Raw genomic sequence first — 26,992 nt, 5'->3', positions numbered from 1 at the left:
TGGGGAGGTGAGAGATGGCGGGGTCCTAAACTGAGGGGCAGCAGTGATGGAGAAGAGGCTCCAGGGTTTGGCGAACTTCTGCTTGGAGCAGCCCGCCGTGGGGCTTTTTCAGGACCACCAGGAAGCAGGCAGGAGCAGCCTGGGATAACTGGCCGCCAGGCTGGGCAGCCGCGGGCCTGGTATCCAGTTCCACCCAGACGGAGGCTCCACGGATGGGCATACACCAGCAACGCGGGAAGCGAGCCCGGGCCTCCGAGGCTGGTTCCCAGCACCCCAGAGGCAGGTTCTTGTTGATTTCTTTTTAGGGTCTCATTTGCCACGTACTTACCATATGCCAGGTAACATGTCAGGTGCTTGTCCTCACAAGAATACCGAGGTGTTGATATTACACAGACAAGGAAATCGAGGCTCTGCCAATGATTTGCCAAAGGTCACACAGCTATTAAGTGGCAAAACTGTGGTTCAAACCCAAGGCCGTGGGACCCGAAAGATGACCACCTCTTCTCATCACTGTAGGAGGGCCCTACTATGGCAGACGGCTGCGGGGCTCCAAAACCCTGTACCAGCACCCAAGTCTAAGGGAGCGCAGAGGATACACTGGGCCTGTGCCACGGTTCCCTAGAACCTGCGGGGGCTCCAAAGGCACCTCCACCCTTGAGGACTGGTGGCCACTCCCACCGGTGCCAGACCTGAGCCTCCCTGAACCCCTGTAGGAGGTGGGGCACCCGCACAGGCTGCCCACGTTACTCTTCCCAAGGAGAGGCCACCTGCCCAGGGGCCTGAGCCACAACCTGAAGTGCACCCCTACCCCCCCAGGGCCAGCCTTTCCTGTTCCCTCCCCATCACATCCCCCCAGAGCTCCTCCCACTTCTGTCCAGCTCAGGGACTTGGGGTACCTCCGACCCTCCCCCAAAAGCAGGCAAAGCTGGCTGGGGAGAAAGAAAGTACATCCAGAAGCAGAAAAGATACATACAAAGAAAAGTTCCATTGTCGTTGGGTTTTTTTTTAAACTCAAGAAAGGGCTTTTATTGTTTTAACTCACTTCCTAGGAAGTTAATTTTTAAAACACTCTTACAGAGTTTGTTCATCACTTGTGCTACGTTCAAAAACAACACTGCTGACCAAAACCCTCGGCAATGGGTTCTGGCTCTGGCACAGCCCTGAACTTGTACAATTTCACCCCAAAATCAGAGCTCTCTGAGGCTATGTCCCATCGCTGTAACCCCTGGAACCTCAAGGAAAACTTGCTGCTCTGTGACTGGCCTTTAACCTGCCTCCCATTAACTCTATAAAAGTGTTACTAAAATTAATTTTCAAGCCCTGGGTGATGCCCCCTTTGCCTCAGGGCAGAGGGCCCAGGGAGAAATAGGGACCCGTTGACAATGGGCCGCATTCTGCTCAGAGCCTTAAATAGACAGAGAAACTATATTACAGATGCATGTACGAGTGTGAGACATGCGTGTGCTGTGTGCAGCAGATGGGCACGCACGCACGTGTGCGTGGAGGCGCGGAGGACACCCACAGGCACAAGATGAGGCAGGCGGCTGGGGGAGCCAGGCCCCTGGATGCTCCTCCAGCGCAGCTGCCCTTTCCTCCTCCAGCCAGCCCCTGCAGTACAAAACCCAGGTGGGTGGACGGGCGGCCGAAGTCCCTTGTTCGGCCCTTGTACCCAGGGGAGGTAGCTGAGTCCTGCTTTGTTTTCCTTTGGCGCTCAGCCTCTCTGAGCCTTTGGTCAGTAAATGCTGAGCCAGGCGCTGCTCCCCGAGAGAAGGTGAAGCCGGCTCCAGAATGGCCGTTGTCAGCACACGCGCGGGAGCACCGAGCTGGCCAGGGCAGGAGGCGGGTGACACCGAGGCCACTGGCCAGTGTGCACAGCCCTCCAGGGTCCTGCTTCCAGAGCTGCCTCTGGCCTGGGCAGGGGGGGCTTGGTGGTAGGAATGGGAGGGCAGCTTCCGGGGCCAGGTGGGTAGACCAGCATAGGATCGGGGTCGGGATTTCAGCGACGTAAGCAGGTAGAGGCCACGGGCCCTGGGAGCCTGGGCTCCTGCGTCTCTTTTGCAACCACGGCTCTGGGGAGCTACGAAGGGAGCGCAGTGCTCTTGGCTCGGCCTCCGTTCAGAGCCTGACTCGGTGCGGCCCGGACTGGATGGTACTGAGGGCAAATCACAATCCAGGAAGTTCAGCCCATCTGCTCAGCTGCCGATCATGGGGGCAGTGTGTGCGTGGGCACCGAGAACTACCCACAGCTGCAGGAAAGCTCAGGAGACATTCCCAAGCAGGGCTTCATCCCCAGGTCAAACACGAAAGTAAAAGGACCACAAAAAAGGAATCTGAATGCTCCAATACTGGTCTCCTCCCCAGCGAGGCCCAGGAATCTCCATCGAGGGGGCAGATCCTCCACTTGGGTGTTCTGAGCAGCCAAGGAGCTCAGGCCTCACTGCCCTGGGTGGGCAGGGAACCCCCTGCGTGTGTGTGTGGCAGCCGGGTCCGCCGGCCTCCAGTCCAGCCCGAGGGGCCTGCAGCTGGGGAGAGCGGCCTCCACTGCCCTCTTGGTTTCCAGCCTCCTCCCGTCAGGGAGGGCCAGGATGAGGACAGGGGCCTCCCAGAGCCCTGCTGCCCTCGCCCTGCCTCCAAACCCGATGACACACACTCCAATCCTGCCCCTGGGCGCGTGCGGGGGGCAGGGAGGGCATGCAGCACGACAGGGGAAGGGTGGCTGTCGGCGTGAGGGCGGTGGGCCGCGGGAGTTGCAGGAGGAGCGGCTGCCGGTGGCCCTGGGCGCATGCAGGGGGCTCAGGACGCAGCCTCGTCTTCTTGGACACCGGGCAGCTCCGGGCTCTTGCCCCCTTCGCCACACCCTTCTTTCCTGTTCAGGGGACACCAGGGGCAGAAGGTCCTCAGGGCTCAGACGTGCACTCGGGGCGCCCCCTGCTGGCTCGATGGCTCCCTCACACACACACACTCACACCAGGCATCTGCACGGCAAGATCTCTCAAGCCTACTCTGGCTGCTCCCCACTGTGTGGCAGTCTGCCCTCAACCTTCTATGGCTCCCCACTGACCGGAGATGAAGGCCTTCAAGACCATTTGGCCTCATCCAGCCAACCTCCCAGCATCCTCACGGCCAGGTCCCAGGCTTCCCTGGATTACCCCCACCCTCCCTGAACAGTCCTGGAGAGGGGCTTTTATTTTGCATCTTCTTTGCCTTGTTCACAGGGCAGGGGCTGTCAGCCTTGGGCTTGTGTCACATATTCAGTGGATTCCTTTTTCTGATTTGTCCCCTAAAACCCTCTCTTTAAAATGGTTATTCACTGGTCCTTTTAAAAACGAACAATCCCACTTAGCTCTACTGTAGAGTTTCAAAAATTATCCTAAAGCAAAAGAAACAGGATCTATCAAGGACAAATCTTGGATGCCAAAATAAGGTAAAACCTGTTTTTCAAAATTAAACTTTGGGGGAGTGGGCGTAGCTCAGGGGTTGAGCACCTGTTTCCCATGTACAAGGTCCTGGATTCAATCCCTGGTACCTCTTTAAAAAAATTAAGCTCAGGTCACAAAACTATAGAACTGTACAGCTGGAAAGAAGGATGTCCAATGTCCACGAAGGGCAGTGATGGCTCCTTGGATTCCTGCTGCCCAGCCCTGAGTGAGTGTGGCCAAACTAGCTGCCCCAATGTCTGTAGCCTGTGACTGGCCAGTCCCACCACTAGGGGGAGCCAAGTCACAGGCACTCAGCGAGCGCCGCACCCCCCCCCCAGGTCAGCTCAGTACAGCCCTGCTTTAGGGCCCTTGTCCAGACATAATTACCAACAGCTTCCCCTTTCACGCCGATGCCCCTGCGCTAAGCCCAGTTCCAGCATCAGACGCTGGACAGCCCAGATGTACCCAGGGAGACGCCACCCCACACGCTGCCCTGAAGCGATGGGACACCACAGGTTGGAGACCACCAGGGTCTCTCCCAAGCCCCCCTCGATCACGGGCCAGCGGGCAAAAGGTTGGTGGGTGGACATTCCTGAGCACAAGCAGCCTCTGGCGGGTGCAGGTGCCAGCCTGCCCACCACGAAGGGGCCCGGCACCTCTGCAAGGCCCCTGGCAAGAGGGAGGCCTCACATGTGGCCCCCAAAGTGAAACGACACCTCCCTGAGAGGCGGGGGGCCGGGTCCGCGTCCGGAGCGCGCTCCCTGAGGGAGCAGGCCTTCCCGTGGAGCGGGCGGGGGCCGGGCTCCCTCCACAGGCCAGAGGAAGGCGGCGGCCAGCCCGGGACCACGATCTGGCCCAGGTCTGTGTACAAACTCCATCAGGTCTCATGGACATCCCAAACTGACTTTTATTGGGGTGGAAGAAGGTGGGAAACCTGAGGAAGAGGCGCGGAGATCTGGGGCAGTGCTTTCCTGGCCTCTCCTGGGAGGTGTTGAACCTCAGGCCTGGGTCACGGGAGATGCTGAGCAAACGTGGGCCGGGTCGGCACGTCTAGCCGTGCTCACTCGCTGGGCGCACGGCCTCAGCAGGGGCCACTCCGGAAAGCAGCTAACGCTGCCCCGGGGCTAGGAAGAGTGTGTCCCTTGCCAGGGCAGCCAGCCGTGAAGGGAAGCAGACGGGGGACCCACCTGCAGACCTCTACCAGGCTGCCACAGACCGAGGGAGCAGCAGATTTGAGGCCCTCAGGGGGCTCGGGTGGGACCCAGTGGGAGAGTGTGACACCATCAGGCTTCCCAGAGAAGGAAGGATCTTCCCATCCCTACAGGGGGGCTGAGAGAGCTCCTCATCCCTGAAGTGTGGGAGTGAGGGAGGGATGCCGGGCAGGGGCCTGGAGCAAGGGGTGGGCCCCACCAAAGCGAGGACAGAGGGGCTAACAAGGCCCCACCCTGACGTGGCCGCGTCCCCAGGGTCCAGCTCAGCCTGCTCGGCCTGATGACAGTGAGATGGGGATATGCGCCGCAGCACCCTCACCCCCCACCCCTGGGAAGGCCCCGTGGCCCGGCCGCCAGCACTTACGTCAGCAAGTTTCCTGGAGCAGACATGGACCGCTCTTCCCTCCGTGCCTGCGGCTCAAACGGGTTCCCAAAGGATCGCTTTCTCAGCATGGACTTCACCAGGATCTGTGGAGGACATGTCCGTGTGAGCAGCTCAGGCCCATGGACCCCTGGCAGCGCGTGGCCTCTGCTCTGAGTCCTGGGGGCGGAGGCAGATCCCGCCGAGGGTCCTGTTTCCATCAGCAGAGAAAGGAATGAGGAGTCTTCCCAACGGAGGAAGGGGCACGGGCCAGAGCCGGGAGAGGGGGCGGCTCAGAGAGAATTCCCAGAATGACGACGAGCCCAGTGCCAAGTGGGGCAAGGGTCACAGGGGCCAGAAGCAGACAGGGAGGGACTGGAGCAGCAGGCCAAGCGGGGGGGCTTCATCCTGAGAGCTCGATTAGAAAGCACCTTCTAGCTGCGGCAGGAAGGATGGAGCAGAGCAGGGGCGGGGCCGGGCCGTGTGCACTCAGGGGGCCTGAGAGAGCAGCTCAGGGCAGCCACGGAAGACCGCGAGGGCTGCCGGGAGGGGGAGCGGTCAGCGGGCGCTGCACCCTGTCTCTCGGCCCCCAGGGCCCTGCCCTCCCACGCACAGGCTCTCACACTCCCACACACAGGGTCAGAGGCAGTCACTAGGCCTCCCTCCAGGCACCCAGGCAAACAACGACAATTTATTTAGCGCCTGCTGTGTGCCAGACACTATTCGAGGCAAGGGGCTACAGCGGCGAGTGAGGCACCAAGTCTCGCACTCACGGGGCTTATTATATGCCACCTGGGGGACAGGCAGTGAATCAAGTAAGCAAATCAGGGAAATGGGTATTACCTTAGTAGTCAGTGCTAAGGAGGAAAAAGTCAAACAAGGAAGGGAGATAAGGAATGACAAAGGGGAGGATGAAATTTTAGAAAAGGGGCCAGGGAAGGACCTCTGAGAAGGCAACTTTGGAGGGAGGGAGGGGAGAGACCTGTGGTGGGGGGGGCACCCCAGGCAGAGGGAGATGTTCAAAGGCTCTGGGGCAGCGGCGCAGGGCGCATGCTTGGAGCCCTACGACTGGAGTGGAGCTAACGAAGGGAGGGGAGAAGGAGACGCGGTGAGCACTGTCAGGGCAGAGGCTTTTACTCTGGGCGGGCAGGGCCTGAGCTGAGAAGTGATGGGATCGTGCTCCTAGGTCCACCCTGGCCGCTGAGTCGAGCATCACTGGAGTGGGAGCAAGGGGGGAGTGGAGGGATGACCCGGAGGGGCCGTCTGGTGGTCCAGGAGAGGGGCAACGGTGGCTAAGAGCGGGTGGTTAGTGGGACCCCACAGGGGTTCACTGTTCCAGGGCACCAGAAGGCCAAGTAAGCAAATGAGCTGGACTAGGGGGATCCTAGTGGGGCCTGGACCCCGCGGGGAGGGACGCGCACAGGCCAGATCCGCCCAGGGCACTGGGCCGGCCCGCTCTCTTGGCCTTGTGCTCACCCTGCCGCACTCCGATCCTGCAGGGCAGGGCACCCCCTGTCCCCCCAAGACTCACTGTCCCGCTGTGAACAGAGAGGCCCTAAGACTGTGTCCTGCAGTCACCGCAAAACCCCCAACGGCCATCAGGGAGCACAGTAAGGACTTGGGACTACTAATGCAGAAGATGTGCAGAGGGGAAACTACATGTCAGAGGAGACTCGGGAGGCATGCAGAGGGGTCTAGCTGGCATGCAGGGGAGAAGTTCCTTCTCCAATTCAGAGGCTTTCCAGGCCACGGGAGCTTTTCACTAGCATGCCCTCAGCACCTGGTACTGTCCTGGCAAACAGGAGAGGTTAATAAACGTTTGGAAGGAAGGATGGAAAGGAGGGAAAAAGACAATGCTCCTTCCGGACACGGCGAGTGCTGAGACACTCAGCAAGGGCAGCGCGTTTCTTTAACCGTCTCCCACCTCGAGGCTGAAGATGCAACCTCTTTGCGCCTCCGGCAGAACAGCGGCCTCAGAGGGCCCCGCAGCCCTCCGCCCCCTGCAGGACCTGGCACAGAGCAGGCCTCGGGCCAGGGCAGCTCCTCCGCAGGCCCCCATCTCCTGCCCGACAAAGGGCCTTGCACGCCTGGGCTCTCACCACTGTGGTCCAGCTGGGAATGAGCTTGACCGAGTTCTTCACCTCCTCCTCGGTCACCTCCACCACGCTGCAGTGCTCCTCCTCCGAGGGAAGCGGCTCCTCCCCATTCTTGGTCACCCAGGGGTGCAGCTGTGGAGGCCGGAGAGCAGGGAGGGTCAGGGTCGCAGGCAGGCGTCCCACAGCGATCGTCCCTGAAGGGGCCAACGCCCCGACACCCAGAACTCAGGGCCAGGACGCACGTCCCGGAGAAGGCCTTTCCAGAAGGGGAAACTGAGGCCTCTTTCCCATGTCCTGGCCCAGTCCACCCCAGCCTAAGACCGCTGGTCCCCTAACCTTGATGTCTGGCACCCCAATTCTCATTTCGGGATTCTTGTCTAGCATCTTCAGGATTAGGTCCTTGAGCTCCTCGCTGACCCTTGGCCTAAAGAGGGAGACCGAAGGAAATGAAGGCGAGCCAGCGATGAGGTCCCTCCCCTCCCACCCCTCCATCCCTGGCCTGCCCAGGGGAAGGCTGACAGGAGCAGCCCCTGTCCACTGATAAGCCCACGCCAGGGCAGAGGCACACCCAGCCCCCATTTCTCAGATGGGCAGACGCCGTTCCAGAGAGCAGGAGGGACACCCCCCAGCCACTAGGGCAAGGGAGGCCTGCAGAGTGATTCACAGATGTCTGACCCTCCCGAGCAGGAAGTGGTGGCCCTCGGGGTGGCAGCTGGTGAGGCTAATGGGAGAAGAGCTGCTTCATGGCCTTCACCGCTCACCGTCTTATCTTTTCCTCCACCTGGGAGGTGGCGGCAAAGGTCCTCTCTCATTTGAAAGAGGAAACGGAGGCCCTGAGAGGGTGGCGGGTTTGTACACTGCCCCCCGAAAGACTGCGGGCAGGGCAAGGGGGGAGCAGGACTCCCAGCTCCACATCCAGCTGGGACGGTCTCTGCCCAAAGTCCAGGCATCTTGGGGATCCCCCCCTCCAAGTCTGGGGAACCCACTCTTTGAAACTGTTGACCTTGGTTCCCTCTGCTGTCCTAGAGACTGGGTCCCTTTTACAACTTGTGGGCTGGAGAGAAAGCTCTCCCTGGCAGGGGCACAGCAGGAGAGAAGGCCTGGAGGCAGTGCGTTACAGGAGGAATGGGACAGACTCTAGGGGATGAGTGCACGGGGGGGGGGGGGCAGGCAACGTGGGGGCAGGTCAACAGGGAGCAGCACGTGGGGGGCCTGGAGCGCCAGGGCTGGGGCCTTGGGAACTGCAGAAAAACCTGGAGCAGGGGACTGGGAGGAGGCCAGCGGCAGGGACACCAGAGGGGAGGCGGCTGGGCAGGTCTGGGGCGAGGCGCAGAGGTCTAAACCACACAGGGTGGGGGAAACGGAGTAGAGAGACATGTGAGCGGTGGGCTCAGCAGCCCAGGCCCTGAGGGAGCAGGAGTCCTCCAGGACGACCTCCAGATTGCTTTCTGCCCTGCGCAGGTGGCAGGAGGCCCTGAGCTACGAGGAGGAGCCGGGGGTTCGAGCCAGTTGCCAAATGTGCCCCCAGCCCCACAGAGGCCTGCGGTGAAGCAGTGGTGCAAGTGTGACCTGCAAAATGATCTAGCCCTGACATCTCGGGGACCCGCGGCTCCACAGCCCCAGCCCCCATCTGCTCAGGGGCCCCTCCCCAGGATCTGCAGGGCCCTCAAAGGGCAAAAGCACCAATAAACCTCGGTCCCCGCTGGGTGGACAACTCACTGCTCAGGAAACACCACAGCCTCGTTCTTGATCTTCCTGTGCAGGGCCAGGATGTAGTCATCGATGAACGGGCACTGCGGGGTGGAGAGGCGACAAGGTTTGCAGGCTGAGGGTCTCCACCCACGGCAGGGGCACCGGCCCTGTCCCCGGTAGGGCCAGGGCAGGCGGCAGCCCTGGGCTCCCTATCGGCGTGGGAGAGCCCTTGTCTAACTTCAGATGAACACAGTAGGTGCTCAACAGATGCTGACTGAATTGATGTGTCCTTGAGGCAGCTACGAGGCTGGGTGAACCCTCGGTCTGACCGCTGCTCTCGGGCCTGGGAACATGTTCTCTGAGGGTCCCTCCTGCTGCCCAACATCCCACACACTCCCTAGAGTGGGAGCCTCTGAGTACAAGGATATTGGCCAGGTTGTTTTTGGGTGTCCCAAGGCCAGGCTGACCCAGAGTAGAGGTCAAGCCCCAAGTGCTGAATGGGCGATTGAGTGGCTGCATACATGAATGAATGGCACCGAGAGACGGAAGGACAGGCGCGCTCTGGCTGGAGAGGTGGCAGCACCACCCCCCACACGGGCCTTGGGACAGCTGCTATGCTGGACTCCGTCCCCAAGGGGACACGAGAAAAGCAGAAGTCTCTTCTCCCTCGGACTTCCCTGAGCCAGGTGGGCCCTTTCAAAAGCCACTTTACTTCAGGCCACGAAGAAGGGCATGCGTGCCGCCCCATGCCTCGCTCAGTGGGCCCAGCTCACGGTGCCGGGGGCCTGTGCCTGCCCCGGCTCCGTAGTGCACCGGCACTCACCTTCCCGTAGACAAAGCAGTACAGCGTGACCCCGGTGGCCCACACGTCCAAAGCCTAGAAGGAAACATGCTCGCATCAGGCCGCCGAAGGGCACCAGGCCCCCCTGTGCCCGAGGACCGTGGGAGAGGGCATGCACGGATCCTCCTTCCACAGGCGTGTCGTCACTCAACAAACACTCCCAGGCACCTGCTCGGCGCTGGACCCCGCGGTGGCAGGACAGGACCCCTGCTCTCCAGGGGTTCTGAAAGGCTCACATCAGATATGTTTCCAACTCAATAGGTGCAAAACCTTCTTTCCCAGGGTCACATCTGCTGGCCCTGTGACACGGATGGACCCCAGAATTGACAGTGTGTACTGAACTTAAACTCACTAAACCAGCGCCAGCTTCAAGAGGTCATCCCTTCTCCAAAGCACCCACCGGTGAAGCTACCATCCACCTTCTTTCCAGGACTGGGAGCAGCCCCTGCTCCAGTCAGGGCCTCACCCTCCCGTGCCATCTCTACAACTCCTTGATGCCCCCACACACGTGGCGGACCCCACAACCTGGGTTCGAAGTTGTGTCTTTTGACATTTCCTCTCCAGAACCCCACCTCCCTCTTCTCCCAGCGTCTGCTTTCTCTCTGATATGATTCTCAAATTTCTACCCACCTATTCCTGCCAAAGATGCAGAATCTGAATCCAATCAGGGAACATCAGACCAATGCAAACAGACAACGTTTTACAAAGTAACAGGCCCATTCTGTTCAAAAATGTCAAGGTCAAGAAAGACAAAAAAAAGCTAAGGAACTCTTCCAAATTAAAAGACAGGGAAGGACAAGACAAGGGAATGCAAGGAGGAACCTTAGGCCAGGAGCAAAAAAAGCTATAAAGGACATTACTGGAACAACTGAGGAGGTTTGAATTAGGTGTGTAGATAAGATAATAGTATTTTATCAATACTAAAGTTCTGATTTTGATCATTGTACTTAGGTCCTGTAAGAGAACATCCTTATTCTCAGGAAATACCCACTAATAACATTTAGTGATAAAAGGGTATGATGTCTCCAACTTCAGTCTCAAAAGGTTCCAAAAAATGTAATATGCGTAAAAGTAGATATATAGAAGGACAACGAAAACCTAAATGGGAAAAAGGACAAATATTGTATGCAAGGTGCAAATTCACATGAACAGAAAGCAGAGTCCAGTATGAAGGGCTGCGGTGGGGAACGGGGAGCTAATGCTCAATGGGTCCAGAGTTCTGTTTGGGGTGATGGGAAAGCTCAGGTAACGGGTGGTGGTGACAGGAGCACAACACTGTGAAAGTAATTACTACCACTGAATTGTACATTTGAAGGTGGTTAAAATGGGAACTTCTAGGGTATATGTTTATGTTACCAGAATAAAAATGTAAACAACAACACAGAGCTGTGCAACACAAAGAATGAACCCTAGCATGAACCATGGACTACCGTTAACAATGTAATTATAACAATATTGTTTCGCTACTCGGAAAACCTTTGGGTGCTGCCTCTGTCTGTTAGGAGAAAGCCCAAACTCACAGGGCCTCTAAGCACTGCCCAAGCCCCACGGGCTCACCACGCCAGCCCCTCAGTGTTCTTGTACATTCTCTGAGCTCCACCTCCTGCTCGAATCTCCCCCGTTCTTCAAGACCCAGTTCAAACCCTGCCGCGCCTGAGAAGCGTGGGGTGGGGGAGCCTCCAACTCCCCCCTGAATGTGAGCTCTCCTGCCCTTTTCTCCAGAAGGGCAGGGAGCAGAGCTCTTTTGACTCTCTCTGTTCTGTAGCTCAGCCCAGAATCCAGCCCAGAGTGACTGGCAGTAACTATCCATGGGAGAGATTTGGGGCCATTTTGCTGGAAAATGAGAGGAGGCCAAACTTGGGGAGTTTCTCAGACTCCAAGGAAGAGGCCAAATGTGGAGGAGGAAACAGTATTTGCTCTCTAGCCACAAGACCCTGGCACCTTCCAGCTGGAAACCAGGCCCCTCCACCTGCACCCCAGCCCAGCCCGGGTCCTGGGAGCCACCTTTCCACTGAAGCTCTGGCCGGAATCAGAAATGGCCTCGGGGGCCATGAACGCTGGGGTCCCAGCAGTGCTGGACAGCTGCGCATCGTTGCCCTCAAACTGGTTGCTGACACCGAAGTCGGCGATCTTCACGTGCCCGTCGTCCCCCAGGAGCAGGTTGGACGGCTTGATGTCCCTGTGCACGATCTTCTGGCAGTGCACTGCAGAGAGAGGCAGCTGGAGCGGGGTCTGGGGGACCGCAGCCCAGAACCTGCTCCCTGCCCAGGCCTGGCTAGGAAAGCCCATCTCAACCCCAGGAGAGAAAGAACTGGACATCCTCAGCCCGTGCACACTCAGGACTTGAGTGTCATCTGCGTCACCGTGCAGATGAAGAGCTGGTGCCCAGCCCAGACTTCAGAAGCAGAGCCACGGCTGGAATCTTTGGAGACTTCTGACTCCAAATCCAGGGCTCTCGGTGGCCATCAAGGCACCGACGCTGTTGCTGAGGAGAGAGACCAGAGGAGACGGGGACAGGGACCTCTCTGTGGGGGTTCTCTGCCCCTCCCACTGTGAGCTGCCACAGGCCCAAAGCCCAGCCCCGGGCCACCCCCCAGCCCCAGCCTGGTCAGAGATGTCTCTGCTCCTGGCACTAGGGGAGGACTGTGGGGACCAAGGATCCAATGGGAACCTGCCTCGGCCCCAGGGACTCTGGGCTGGTGGGCTTCAGGGAAGGAGGGCCCTGGGACTGCGGGTGAGGGGTGGCCTCTCTAGTAGCCTGGGTGCTTGTCCTGCTGCCAGGGTTGCAGCACCTGACCCCACCCATCCACCTGTGGGCTCCCCATCAGCAAACTACCCCCCCTGGACCCACCCAGGGTGTGGGACAGAAGGGAAGATAGAAAGGGAGGGAGGAGGAAGGGAGGGAGAAGAAGGAGAAAGGCTAGGGACAGGGAGAAGAAGGAGAAAGACTAGGGACAGAGAGAGTGACAGTGTCATATAACAAGAGCAGAACCAGTGATCCTGTGCTGACTGTCTACTATGTGCCAGGGGCACACCAGCAGCTACATGCATGCTCGAACCCAGAGGCTCGGGTATCAGCTCATGGAAAGTGGTCTCAAATTCTCATCTGGAACCCTGGCCTCTCCCCTTAACTCCAAGCTCTCCATCTACTTGGATGTCCCAACAGACACTTCAATATGAACATATCTGAATTAGAGCTCGATTTCTCTGCTCGCAACCACCCCTGCCCCCAAACAAAGCAAAACAAAAAAACCCAAACAGAAACCCCTGGCCCCTCCCCTAGTCTTTCCATGCAGTTAATGGCCTATTACCAGTTGCTCAGACCAGAAAACAAGGGATTATTCTTGACTGCGCTTTCTCTCATACCCAAATCCCATTCATCAGCAGGTCCCGTGGAGGTAACCTCTGAAATATATTCCCTACCCGGTTCCCCCAGGGAAAGAACACCCTCTTCCCAAACTGAAGGAAGATTTCAGAGGACAGCACCCCTGTCGCCTGCCCAGGCCAGAACCCTGGATGTCTGGGGACTGTCCTCTCCCTCGACCGGCCAGTCACCCAGTACCGGCCAACCCTCCTTCAGCACTCCTCCCCACTGCCCTGATCCAGGCCTCACCATCTGTCACTCCTCCCTGACCAGCTGGATGCCTCCCCCCTCCTATCAGCCACCACACAGCTGCCAGACAGAGCTTTCTAGGACGTAAATCCCATCCTGTCTCTCCATCTCTCCCGAAGCTCAAAGCCTGCAGGGGCTCACTCTGCATACAGGATGAAGTCCAAAGTCCTCTGTGCAGGCATTCCCGGGGCTGAGGCCCTCCTGGCATGGCCTGGACAGTGTTTCCAGCTTTATCTTTCACTACGCCCACCCTCCACCCACTGGAGGCTTCACCCAGCTTGAACAACCTACACACCCTCTTGTCCCCTGTGCCTCTGCCTGTAGTTCTCTGCCTGGAGCACTCTCTCCCAAGCACCCCCTAAACCTGACTTACTAACTCCTACTCATCCGTCAGGACCTTAGTTTAAAGCTGCCTACTCCAGAAAGCCTTCCCTGGTCCGTCTCCCTAGAGCCTCTGAGCCTCCGCAGGCTCGGCAGGCACCACTTCACATTATCTGCCTGCTTAGTTAGGTTCCTGTCCCTCATACTAGGCAGTGTGAGCCTTAAGGACAGGCCTGGGTCTTGGTCATTTCTTTATGCACAGCTTGACACTTAGGTTCTCAGTCAATGAATGGATGCAGAGCGAGAGATTAAGCTAACATCCTCCCTCCTGCTGCCCTTACATTGAACCCCCCGCCCCCCTCGCAACCACCCGCGGGACCCAAGCCTAGTCAGATCCTTCTCAGGGCAGCTGGACACAAAGCCCTTCCTTTCCGTAACTCTTGAGTCCCTGTGAAGAAGCTAAGCTTGGCTAAGAGCTCAGAAAGCAGAAGAGGGGCGAAGACAGACACCAAAGGCGCAGACCTACGTGGCGGTGAAGCCTGGCAGCGCCAAGAACCCGGCGCAGGCCCAGTGAAGTCTGCCGCCAGCCTTCCGGCGGCAGCAGGCTTCTGGCCCCGCCCACAGCCCATGCCCCGCCCCCTCACTGAAGCGGATTGGCAGGTCAGCGCTGACTGACAGAAACAGCTCAGCCTGGGCTCCGCCCTCTCCCGTGTCCCCATCCCCTCAGTCCTGCACTCACAGTACTCGAGGCCCAGAATGATGTCCCGCAGGTAGAGGCGAGCTTGCTCCTCGGGGAAGGGCTCCTCGCAGGGCACTTCCATGACCGGCCTGTGGGGAGGGGTTGCGGGAGGGGGTTCAGCAGGAATCAAGAAGAGTCAAGGTGAGGCAGCGGGGGGGAAGGGGACCAGCAGGGCCTCAAACAGGTTCCTAGGAACGCAAGGATTTAGCTGCTTCTCTCATGCAAACACAACTTTATAAACACACACAAAATACCACCGTTCTTTCCATTATTATAATCTCACATTAGCTTTATCTTAGTTTCTGACAGGCTTGGTATTGCTTCTGAATACATATCTGTAATCACACAATTGAGAAGACGCCATTTACAGCATCAGATTGTGGGTCCAATCCCAACAGAGAGTCGTGCAATCAATTTAGTGAGTGGGTGGCTACTGCTTTTTTTCTAATGAAACAGAATGTATCAGAAGGTATCACATGAAGAGGAAGTATGCTGCTTCATGAAACCTTGGTTTTAGTTATATATGGGTGGCAATGTAAAGGCATATTTTTCTTTTCCTTTTTTGAAATGGAGGTCAAACTGGGTCTTAAAGGGTATCGAAGCCACTCCCACCCCCACCCCAGGCAGGGACAAGCCTCCGTCTGCATTCAAGGGCAGCTAGGCCTCCTGGTCTACCCAGCCCTGTGCCCACTACTCCATGTGGTAGCCGGGAAAATGCTCTGAAAATACCCTGAGAAAGCCAAGCAGGGCAGACAGGCGTTAGGGCCCTAGGGTTCTAGCAGTGACTCGCTGTGTGACCTTGGGCAACTCACTTACCCTCTTTGATCTTCAGCTTCCCCTCTTGTAAACAGGAGGGAATGGCATCCCACCCACCCAATTCACAAAGTTTACTGTAAAGATCAAAGAGCACTTTGTGATCCGAGTACAAATTGGAGCTGTGAGTCCCATCTCCACACCTGTGCTTTCTTCCCCTCTCTCTATCCAGAGTATCTTCTTCCCAGTTTCCCAAGGCCTGGCTCAAACCCTCTCTCTCTTCCAGAGGTCTCCACAGCCTCATTACTTCCAGCCTTCAAAGAATTGTCATCTTGGTCTCTTATCTTCCCCCAGACCAGTGCTCCCTGTGAGCAGGGCCTGCATCTCTGCCTCCCCCTGGCGTGGCTGACCTAGGACAGGGGACCTAGGGAGGGAGAGGAAGGCCTGGGTTAGACTTGACCTGCCCGGCCAGGACGGGGGACTCACCCCTTTCTCAGGAGGTCAAACACTGAAAGAAAAGAAAAGAAAAGTAGGTAAGGTGAGGCCAGATGGCGAAGCAGCTGACACCAAGGTCCCTCCCAGTTCTGGCGGGAAGGAGAGGGGCAGGTATCCGGGCACACTCGAGGGTGGGACAGGACGAGGGTACCGAGTCATGGGAGAAAGTGAGTGGAAGTGGGGTCTGCTGTGGGCCTGCCTCACCTGATGCTCGGGTGCCAGGGGAGGAACATCAGCATGGACCCCTTTTACAGGGTGGGAAACTGAGGCTCAGCTCAAAGGCAGGAATGTTCCTAGAGACCATAGCAGGCAGGCAGGTAGGAGATGGAGGGGAAACCAAAGCCTTGGCCTCCAATTCCTAAGCCAGGGCCCCCTCTGCCCCAGTTCCTGAAGCCTCCTCCAAGCCCAGCCCTGGTCTAGGCACCAGAGACTTAAATAATAATAATATTAATAACACTAATTTAATAACCATAACAGCTACGATGCTTGTAATAACTCACTCCTCACGGCAACCCTCAGAGAGACACCATCATTATCCCCATTTTACAGTTGAGGAAACTGAGGCCCAGAGATATTAGACAGGGTCTGGGAACCCACATCACACGGCCTGCATCGCCCTGAGTGCAGAGTCCAGATTGGATCCACTCTGTCCCCAATCAGTACCGGCCTGGCAGGGAGTGGGGGCTTGGGAATAATTGACTATAACTGGGCAAGGGAATCCTGGACTTGAGACGTGGGTTTCCCCTGCCCCCCAGGGGTCAGAGCATTCACCCCGCCCACGAAGGTCCTGTGAGCTGCTGCAGGGACAAACTGGGTCACTCACCCAGATAGAGATTGTCCTCGGCTGGGTCATCCAGGACCTGGTCAGAGAGGGGCAGGCATAAGGTGGGGCTTGAAGAGGCCGAGGCTGGAGGCCCCAGGCCGCCCTGTCCTCACAGCCCCGGGATCCCTAGGAGGCTCCAGCAGCCGCCCTGGACAACGGAGCAGGGACCGCCCTGGTGCCAGATGGATGGCGCCTCAGAAGTCACTGTCCCCAACCCTGGCCCAGCGCGTGGCCTCCAGCTCTTCTCCCCTGCCGTAGTGGGGAGCTTCCTTCCTTCTTCTGGGGCAGCCCCTGACCCTCAGCGAGACCCTGAGAACATTCCTGAACGGTCTGAGCTGACCCCTGCAGCCTCCCTGCAGCCCGCACCCCAAGCCCGGCCCTGCCCTCGGAACCTGTGCCAAGGGCCTCCCTCCCCGCCGCCTCCTACCTCGATCAGTTTGACCACATTCACGTGGTCCAGCTTCTTCAGGATGGCGATCTCCTGGTACACCCGCTCCAGGGGCAGCAGCTGCTTGGCCGTTCCCCCGAGGGCAGCCTGGGACCCTCGCGGGGGAGGGCGACCTGTGACCAGGACGGGGAGTCAACTCCCAGCGCAGGCGGCTGGGCCTCCGCATGGCCGCGCAGCCGGCCCCCAGCTAGAATCCTGCAAGTCCAGCCCCAGCCCACCGGACGCTGTCCCTACACCATGCCTTTGCTCGCCTTTGCTCAGGCTGACCCCTCCGCCCCATCATCCTAGCAAAAACCAGCTAGGGGCCCCGGTCTCCTCCCATCTGCACCCCAGGCCATGCGCTCCTAAGGCCAGCCCCAGATACCTACGCGGAAAGCCGTACTGCTTCAGCAACTTCTTTTTGGAAAGAACTTTCATTGCCTGAGGAGGGAGGGACAGAACCATCACTTGTGCGCAGCCGCCAGGGCCTAGAACAGGCTGGGGACATGGGGACTGAGGTCCAGAAAGGTGCAGGGGTGTCTGCCATGGGCACAAGGGGAAACCCCAGAGACAGGTCCAGGGGTGCATTTAGCCGGGTTAGGAGTTGGCCAATCGGCATCTTGGCCTTACCCCTAGTCTCCCAACAAAACTCACCTGAGCTCTCTCCTCAGAGGAGCCCAGTCTCTGCTTGTATACCCCCAGAGACAGGGAGCTCACTCCCTCTGCACACTCCTAGGGAAGGGAGCTCACTCCCGTCAAAGGCAGCCCCGTCCTCAGTCTTCCCTGCACAGCTTCTAGGGACAGGCTCGGGCAACATCTCCCTCACGTCCCAACACTCACGTAGTGTCTGTCTTCACTCTCGTTGTAGGCCAGCCTCACCACGCCGTAGGCTCCCTGCAGAGAGGCACTGGTCAGTCCCGCCGGGACAGGGCGATCTCCCCTGGGACTAGCTTAGGCGCCTGGGGCCTGACTATCCCATCACACACAACCCACCCCCCAAGCTGGCAGACAGGGAGGGGGTTCCCATGCCCTGGCAACTGTCCCTGCGGGCTCCTGCAGCTTCCGGCTTCCCCAGCCCCTCCCTCCCTATCTCCCAGCAAGCACCCTGGGAAGTCAGGGATCCTGAGTCTTCTCCCAACCCCCACCCCCAGGTCCTTCCTTCCAAGGACAAAGATTTGGCTCAACTGATAGAGCGTCTGCCTACCACATGGGAGGTCCAGGGTTCAAACCCAGGGGGCGGGGAGAGAAATTTAAAAAAAAATTTCCTCATTTCCAGGCTGGGGACTTCCTGGCGCTGCGTCACATTCCCACCCAGAGGAGAAGGGACAAAGCCAAGCCAAGGAGCCTGACAGCTGCCCCCGCCAAGCCCCGAGAAGCCCCCGCTACTCCTGGCCTGCCCAGCCCTACCTTGCCGATCTCACTCTGCAGCTTGTACTGGTTCAGCTGCACACAGTCCTGGGGGTGGAAAACAGGCTCAGCTCGATCCAGAGGCAGCTCTGCTCCCACCTCAGAAGCCTGCTCTGGGCCTGATCCTGGCCCCAGACCCCTCGTTCCCGGACTTCCCCAACTTTCCAGATTTGGATGGGAAAACTAGGCGGTGCCAGTGCTCCGTAAGTGACGAGAAGCCTTGGGTAATGTTTGAAAACAGGAATGGCAAGGTGTGGCCATGCTTTCACCCTCAGAAATGGTGAAAGGAAAACCACTGATTCCTGCCCAGATGCTGGGGTCTGCGAGTAACCCACGCAGAAGTGCTTCCAGAAGCAGCTGAATGAGGAGGTCTGGAAGGCACAGACAAGAGTAATGAGGGGAGCTCTGGGGACAGGAGACGGGAAGCCCTGGTTCTGGCATAAAAATTCAGCCTCTGAAATCTGGAGATGGCTAGGTACCCAGGTTCCCTTTGGGATTGAGGTGGCAAGGCCAGGGCAGTGGGAGCCCAGGGGCTGGCAGCATGCTGGCACGCTGAGCAAACCCTAGCAGACAAGAGTAGAGGCGGCGGGTCAGCCTGGGAAGACTTGGGAGGACGACACATCACCTGTCTTCAAACCTCTAGGAGGACTTTCAGGGGATAAGGGCCTGTTTCTAGGCCTGGGCTGGGATGGGAATGCAGGGAGTTACAGGAGGCAACCGCTGGCTAGATGGAGCTGCCCCCTGTTCGAAGAGATCATACTGTGAGGTAGTGAGTGCCACAGGCCTGGAGGTATGCAAACCAAGGCTAGATCGCTGTACGACAGGGAAAACAGAAAATGGGTTTTCACGGAGGCCGACTGAGATTCTCATGAACAACCCCAACTGGCCACACTAACCTCCGCGTCCGAGATGGCCACGTGGTGGGACTCGATGGTAGGCCTCCGCCAGGCCCGTGGGGAGATGTGGCTGGCAGGCCCCGTGGCATAAGGCCCAGCCTGGGCCTGGAGGGAGCTCCCCGCCGGCCGCTCCTGCAGGGAGAACTTCCTAGCCGAGAGGCTGGGCCGGATTGGAGGGGGTCGTGAAGCCCCTCCGGGGACTACAGAGGCAGCCCTGGGGCGCCGTGGGGGGCCCACGCCGTTCCTGGCAGGCTCCGGGCCACCATCTGCCTCCTCCAAGTGAGCCACGTCGATGGCTGCCACCCGCTCCGCCAGCTCTGCCCGGGGGTCCTGGCAGCAGACGGCTGGGCCCCCCTCCATCGCGTCAGCCAAGACGGTCCTCTCTGCAGCGCTGTTGGGGACCTGAGAAAAGAGGGCAACGGGGCTTTGCTCCCAGACACCACACTGGCCACAGGGCCAGGTGGGCAGAGTGCAGGCCCCTCTTCTGCTGCAGCCACAACTGCCTGGGCCCTGGACGGCCCCTCTGCTCGGCTTGCAGCCTCCAACTCAGACCGTCTTGTGCTAACTGAAGGGATTTAGGGGCTCAGCTGCTCTGCTGCCCACCGGCCTCTGGACCTTGGTACCCCCACCTGTAAAACGGGCACTTCTACCTCGCTGGCTTCACGGGGAAGCAGGGAGAAACTGAGTCAGGACAGACAGACACGTGCAAAACCCTGGAGGCCAGCAGCATGGGAGGGACAGAGTCCAGCCAGCCCTGCACGCATCCAGTGACTCACCAGCCCCACCCCTGGACAGCAGAGCATTCCAAAGTTGCCCCTGGAAGCTGCAGAGGTCTCCCTGATGCTCCAGCCCCACTCACCTCCTTCAGGGAGGCACCCCTGATGCTCCAGCCCCACTCACCTCCTCCAGGGAGGCCTCCCTGATGCTCCAGCCCCACTCACCTCCTCCAGGGAGGCCTCTCCAGGGTCATGTGGTGAGGCTCCTCTTATGCCTTCTCTGCCTCAGCAGAGCCTCAAGCCCAAAACAGGATCCTTTAGGGGAGGGGCCTGCCACGTTGACTTCCCTACACTGAGGAATCCCTTATTTGCCCTGGTTTTTCCTTCCAGTTTGTTTGTAGGGCCAAAGTGTTTGCCACATCTGCTCAGGCTGGGATCCCTCCCCAGCCTGGCCCCACAGCCGCCCTGGCCCTACTGCAGTCTGATCCCCTAACCAGGCCCCAGGGCAAAGTCTGACCTCAGACCTCAGTGTGAACTCCAAAGTGACCCCAGCCTCAGCCCACCCTCCTCCACCGAGACCCTGTGCTATATATACTCTGACCCTTAGACTGACACTCGCCCTCCACCCCCCGCTGAGCACTGCCCCCTCCCCCAGTCCGACACCCCGCTTCCCTTCTGCGGCCAGACGCCACATCTTCTCAGAAGAAGGAAGTGAGTGGACTCCTGACCCTCGGCCTTTCCTGTCTGGTGGTAACTTCCCCATCCCCACGCAGGGCCTCTGAGCGCACAAGTCTCACACCTCCCTTCCACCCCTCACTCCCCAGCACCTGGCTTGGACAGATGTCGAGGACTTAGGGGGGCTGGAGTCCCCTGGCCACCGAGGAGCTGGGCTGGGCTCCAGGCCTGCCTGCCAACCTCCCATGGGGCTGGGCAGGCTCCCAGCCTCAGTATCCCCATCTGTACTGTGGACACAATCCCCAGATTCCCCTGAGATGGCTCGAGGCCAGACCCCTGTGCCTGGTCGTAGGAGTGGAGCCTGGAGATAGCAGAGCTGGTATCAGAAAGGAAGGGGGGCTGGACCGAGAGGAGGAGAGGAGGGGGGTGAGGCTGGAACACAGGGGCCGTCTCGCTGGAGGTGAGAGCAGGTGTCAGTAAGGCTGGAGGACCCAGGAGGCTTTGGGGACCAGACGGCCTGCAGGAAGGAGGAAGCAAAGGCTCCGAGGAGCCCCCAAGCCTGGCCAGCCTGGCCCTCTCCTCCTTGTAGGGGGCCCAGGCCCCTCCCTCCCCCTTGCTCCTCAGGCCCTGGGTATACCTGGTCTGTTTCGCCAGAACGTAAGCTCCATGAAATTAGGGATGGGATAACATATATATATATATATATATATATATATATATATATATATATATATATATAGTTTTCCCCCTGGAGAGGTTGTGGTTTGCTTTGTTTCCATTGGTCTCTTCAGCAGCACCTGACACATAGTTGGAGCTCCATACATATTTGTCAAATGAATACATGATTGCCACACAATCTCGACAGCTCTGTCCTGCTTAGCCAGATGACCAGGCTCAGAGAAGGGACCCCAACAAGCCTCAGGCCCCACCCTAAGTCGGAGAATGAATGGCAGAGTCCAGAGCTCCTGGCCCCTGGCCCCAGGTCCCACCAGCAGGGACCGAGGGCCCGGGCGGGGCTGCGGGGACAGAGAGGCCACAGGCACAGGTCACAGCTACTGGCCCGTACATTTGCCTATGATTTCCCTGAGGCCATCATCACAGCGGGAGGCTCGGGGGCGTCCTCCTTTAACTCCCCTCCCCCATGTTCCCAAATAGGGACACTGAGGCCCGGGCAGGGCCAGGCCTGGGGGTCACACCCACATCGGCAGAAGCCTTCCTGCTCCAGCCTGGGGGTCGGCGCCAGGCTCTGAAGCCAGGCCGCCGGGGTTCAAATCCTGGCCGTGTACCCCTAAGCAGGCACCTTCACTTCTGTGCCTCAGGCTTTCCTCATCCGCGAAATGGGGCGAAGCGAGGGTTTCGCCTCCCGGGGGGGGCGGGGGGGGGGTTGGCTGTGAGGGTCCGGGAGTGGAGGCCCATAGGGGCTCACAACGCCCTCTGCTGAGCCCCTGCGGTAGAACCGGCTGCGGCGCCGCGGTCGTGATTGCCTGGGCCCCGCAGCGGCCAGATGGCTGCGCGGGCGGCGGCGGGCGGCGGCGAGGGCTGACGTCAGGCCTCCCTCCCTCATTCCCTCCCCTCACATTCAGGTGACTAGGCGCTGTCTGTGCCAGGGGCGGCCGGGAGGCCTGGGGAGGCCTGGGGAGGCTGCAGGCGGCAGGGCCAGACGCTGAGGCTGTGCGGGAGAGAACGCGCGTGCCGGCCAGGCTGTGGCCAGGGTGACGGCGCGTGTCTCTGGGGGCGTCTGTGTGCGCGAGTCCACACGTGGGAGCGCAGCTGCAGGGAGACAAACTCTGCCGGTGTTTTGTGTGTGGGAGCGTGTTCCAGTGCACGTGTGCGCTCTGAGGTCTGGGTTACAAGTGCCCCAGGAGGGAGAGCAAGGCGGGGGAGTCTGCACCCCCTTGCGGGCCAACAGGAGCCTGACCCCCAGAGGTCAAGTCTAAATTTCCCAGACCTGTCCCCAGCCTGGGGCTGCCTGCTGGCCTGGGCCCATCTCTGTGTCCCGGGCAGGGTCTGCCCTCTGCGGGCTCACCCAGGGGGTCTCTGCAAGGGTCTCCCCAAGCTGAGGCTACAGCAGGCACTTAGTAGAAAGTGACTCAGCAGGTCCCTAGGGGCCACATGGAGGAATGGAAGGGCAGGTAGACACAGGCTAAGACCCAGGTCCAGGGCACAGCCAGGACTCCCAAGGACATGGGGCCTCCCGGGGCCGGCCGAGTCCTGCAGCTGAAGTGGCTTCCCCACCGGACTTGAGCCCCCCCTCACTGTCCTCCCAGGCCAGGCCTGTGTTGCCTTGGACAAGTCAATGCACCTCTTTGAGTTTCAGTTTCCTCATATATGAATGGAGAGAATGGCCACCATCTGCCAACTCCCGGGGCGATGGAAAGAAGTGGGTGAGACTATGGGTGCAGAAGCAGTTTGTTCCTGAAAGACGTGGAGCTGGGATGTGTTTGCATCTAGGAGGCACCAAGAGAGCCTTGCTGTACAAACTACAGCCCCATAGCTGGCATCTCCTCCCAGGCCTCCCGTGGGAAGTTGGCTCCTGGCTCCAGATGCCCAGCTGGCCTGGCCTCCCCCCCACACGTGCCCCAGCCACCTGGGTCCCTCAAATGAGGCCCTGAGAGCAGGCAGACCCCACTCTCATCCGGGCCTGTGCGAGCAGCCCCGCCTGGTATGACATCAGGCACGGGTCAGGCATTCCAAGTTCTGGGAGGCTGCTGTGAACCCCAGGGCCAGGCCGTCAGAGAGGACCAGCTACAGCGCAGGTGGAGGGCATGAAGACCCCTGACCAGCAGAGCCTGGCCAGAAGGGAGGGCCACAAGGAGATGGCAGAGCCACCCGGGCCGGGCATGGAGCAGCCTGACATCCCTGGGCCGCCCCACAGGAGCCGTGTTTATGCTCCTGACGAGCGTCTGGGCGGCCCTGGCAACCGGTGCCCTCTGCAGCTCCCGCCCCCACCCGCGATGACTCAGGCCCCTCGAGGGAGGCCCGGGCGTCTGGTGTCGAGTCATGCTTGAGGATGCCTGCTGTGAGGATACCACCCCTACCGCCCCCGGGGAGCCCCCAGCACCGCGCTGGGCTCCGTGCCAAGGCGACCCTCAGTGCATCTTCTCAGCCCAGCCGCCAGCCTGAAAGTCTCCAGGCCTCGTCCCTGCCACTGTCCCCGTCCCCATCCCCCCTTCCCCCCAGCAGACCACACCAAGTCTGCGCCTCCAGCCGCTGCCTCCTCCCCCTCCACCACCAGGAGCAGCTGGGACCCAACAGCACCCGCACTCAACTCAGCATCTTCCCCCATACCTGCTCTTCCTCATCTGTCCCCATTGCAGAGATGGGGACAACACCCTTCCAGTTCTCACTAGTCCCAGCCAGAAACCCAGGAGTCCTCCTTAACCCCTTCCTCTCCCCAGCCTTGCTCCCCCAGCCCACGCATCCTCCACTACTGGCAGTCCCCAGCGCTGCAGACTGTCCTGTGCCAGGCCTCTGTGTAAACTGCCTTTGCTGCCTGGAGGACATCCCCATCTATGGGAACCGTCCCTGACCTCCCCGCTGCTGGCTGAGGTCATCACATCCAACTCCTTAGAAAGTCCCGATTCTGACCTCCTCTTTCCTTTCCCACTGCTTCTTCCACATCGGTCTCCCCCCTCCCAGCTCACACCCTCACCCCACCGCACCCTCCACACCAGTTGCTGGAGAGAATATTTCTAATGTGCAAATATGGTCACAGTTCTCCCAGACCTTCCAGGAATTCGGAATCTAGAAGACAGAGAAACAGGAGACTTCGGCTTGGCCTGGGGAGCAACCAGATATGGCCCCTGGGGTGCAATTCCAGAATCACTCATTCATGTGACAAATATTAATTGAGCACCTACTATATTCCAGGCACTGGAGTGGATGCTGGGAGATAAGGCAGTGAACCAAAAAGACAAAGTCCCTGCTCTCACATAGTTTAATTTGTAATCAGCAGCAAAAGATCAGACAAGAAAGCTAGGAATATATATATGATATGGCAAGCGGCATGCATTAGAAGAAAAGAAAACAGTGAAAGGGGGATAACCAGTGAGGGGTTGGGTAAAGTCAGGGAAGGCCTTTCTGAAGCCAGGTTTGAGCAGAAATCTGAAGGAAGCTGTGTGGACAGCTGGGGAGGAATATTTCAGGCAGAGGGACCAGCAAGCACAAAAGTCAGGAGGGGTGGGGTGGTACACTAGTGCTCACTCAGGTAAGAGACCAACGTGGGTGGCTGGAGCGGCACATCTGCATGTGAGAAGCACCCAGAGGAAGAAGGACCCATCTTTCACTGTGTTTGGCCTCAGGGTGGGCTTCCTGGAGGAGGGAGCCTTTAAGCTTTCTTAAAAAAGATTTTTTACTCTATTATCTATCTATCTATCTATCTAAATTATCCCCCTCCATCCTCCCCCCCCCCCCCCCCCATGGTTCTCTAGTCTGTCTGCTCATTGTTTGCTCTCCTTTCTCCAGGGAGCACCAGAAACCAAACCTGGGACCTCCCACATGGGGGGAGAATGCTTAACAGCCTGAGGCCCATCCATTCCCCCAAGCTCTTTCTGGACCACTCAGCAGGAGAGGAGGAGAGGCTAGAGGTTCACACTGGGCATCAGAGAGCCATCTCCTGGTTAGGACTCAGGGCCTGGTTTTGGGGGGGAGGGGGGTTGCTCTGCGGACAGACACTAGGCATTCTCAAAAGCCAGAGGGTTCTGAGCAGGGGAGTGACGCAGACGAGGTTTAGAATGAGCCCTCCGGCTGGCTGCCACGGAAGAGGGGGAGGAGGGTGGGGAGACCGACCGGGTAAGCAGGGGCCTTCCCCAAAGTCTGTGAGCCTCTCTGATTATTTTATTTCATCCATTGTGACAAACACACCACACTAAGGCAAAATGTTAACAACAGGAAAAACTGTGTACATGTGCCTGCCTGTTTGTATGGGGGAGGTAGATGGTAACTCTTACTTTCTGCATGGTTTTTCTGTAAACCTACAACTACTCTAAAAATTTTTTTAAATCTGCTGGCCTCAGACACCGTTTGGCACACAGTAGGTGCTCACTGTGTACGGGCTGAATGCAGGAGTGAATGGCTGTGAAGGCCAGCGCTTCTTCCCCGGCATCTTCAAGGGCACGCGGGGGTACTCCTCTCTCACTCGCCTGCCCGCCTGGTACAGACACATCCGTCAACGCGCCCACCGCGGCGCAGTCCTGTGGCCCACCCTACCCAGAACCTTCTCTGCACGCTCCCGCACCTTCCAGACAGGCCCCTCTCCCCGACAGGAGCACGCCGATGTCCGCGTGACCCGCCCTGGCTCTCCACTCCACCCAAGTAATGCGCACTCCCCCCGCCCAACAGCACACTCCCGTGTCCACGTGACACACGCACACCCGCCTCCAAACACCACACACAGGTCCCCGTACACGTGTGTACCCTCCGAGCCACCAGTTCTGTGCCTACCCGGCTCCGGGAGCCGCAGCGACCGCCTCCGCTGCCCCCCACCGCCCCGCCCGGCTCAGCCAGGAGAGGACTGCGCAGCGAAAGCCGCGCGCCGCGTCCCTCTCACTCATGCCCCCGCCGCCCCGCTCCAGCCCAGCTCCTGCCCGAAGCCCCGGGGAAGGGCCGTGGGAGGAGCGCTCCGCGGAGATCCACACGTGGGTGCACCGTCTGGGCCCCCTCCGCACAGACACCGCCTCCCACCGAGACTGGGGCGGGGGTAGGTGGTGCGCCCTGAGGACGCTGCCCCGCACACCAGCGCGGGGGAAGGGACGCAGGGGTGGGACGCTCGCAGAGCTGCGGTCCCGGCTGCCGCGCAGGCAGAAGCAGGCTCCGGGAGACCCGATCCCGTAGACAGAAGGGGGAGGATCCCCGCATGGATTTGGTCCCGGCTGCCCTCGTAGACGCGGCCTCGCAGACCACCCCTTCCCCCCTGCGGGCTTCGGGCGGAGGTACGGGCGTCCGTCGCCGGCCGCGGCCGCCCCAGGTCACCTGCCCGCGGACCCCTACCTCGGCGCGCGGCGACAGTCCCGGCGGCAGTGCGACCGCCCAGGCTCGCTCCCGCGGCGCGTGCCCCGCCCCGCCCGCCTCGCCCGCCTCGCCCCGCCCGCCTCGCCCGCCTCGCCGGGGCCAGGCTCGCCGAGCGCAGACCGCCGGCGCCGCGGCTCCCCGCGCCCGCCGCCGCGCCCGCCGCCGCGCCCGGCCCGCGCTCATTGGCCCGGCCGCGCGGCCCCCGGCGCCGCCCAATCCGAGCCGGGGACTCGCGCCCAGCCCGGGGAGGAGGGGCCGCGGCGGGCGGAGGCTCCGGGCGACCCCTCCCCGGGCGGCGGGGCCGGCCCTCGCCACGCCCCTGGCGCCCGGGTGCGGGCTCCCCGCGGGCCCGCGAAAGCCCGCCCGTCGCGGCCTGCGCCCTGCAGCGGGGCCTGGAGACAGCGGGCGTTTCGGGCCAAAACTCTGCCCCACTGAGCCCCGCTGGCAGCGCGGGAAGCGGGCAGGGGCGCCCCTCCGGGGGCGAGGCCAGCTCGGACA

At 59.9% G+C, this 26,992-nt stretch overlaps 1 protein-coding gene across 2 annotated transcripts; it reads right to left on the bottom strand.

Moving 5' to 3' along the window:
- Window positions 1-998: 998 nt before the first annotated feature.
- CAMKK1 (calcium/calmodulin dependent protein kinase kinase 1) lies at window positions 999-26,549 on the bottom strand. 2 transcript variants are annotated; one of them, XM_058283750.2, is made up of 16 exons: window positions 26,474-26,549; window positions 19,095-19,496; window positions 18,199-18,246; window positions 17,632-17,685; window positions 17,181-17,232; window positions 16,792-16,925; window positions 16,365-16,401; window positions 15,533-15,554; window positions 14,294-14,382; window positions 11,625-11,824; window positions 9,603-9,656; window positions 8,807-8,880; window positions 7,424-7,511; window positions 7,091-7,219; window positions 4,995-5,098; window positions 999-2,866 (listed from the first exon to the last, which is right to left on the bottom strand). In XM_058283750.2, the coding sequence occupies exons 2-16, from the start codon at window positions 19,452-19,454 to the stop codon at window positions 2,794-2,796; spliced, it is 1,518 nt and encodes a 505-aa protein (XP_058139733.1). In that variant the 5' UTR covers window positions 19,455-19,496; window positions 26,474-26,549; the 3' UTR covers window positions 999-2,793. The 2 variants fall into 2 exon arrangements, with proteins under 2 accessions (XP_058139733.1, XP_071066497.1); XM_071210396.1 differs by lacking the exon at window positions 26,474-26,549 and adding an exon at window positions 19,995-20,092.
- Between the last annotated feature and the right edge of the window lie 443 nt (window positions 26,550-26,992).

This window comes from Dasypus novemcinctus, chromosome 21 (genome assembly GCF_030445035.2).
Source record: "Dasypus novemcinctus isolate mDasNov1 chromosome 21, mDasNov1.1.hap2, whole genome shotgun sequence".
Classification (NCBI taxonomy): Eukaryota; Metazoa; Chordata; class Mammalia; order Cingulata; family Dasypodidae; genus Dasypus; species Dasypus novemcinctus.
This window is presented reverse-complemented; position numbering and strand designations above follow the sequence as displayed.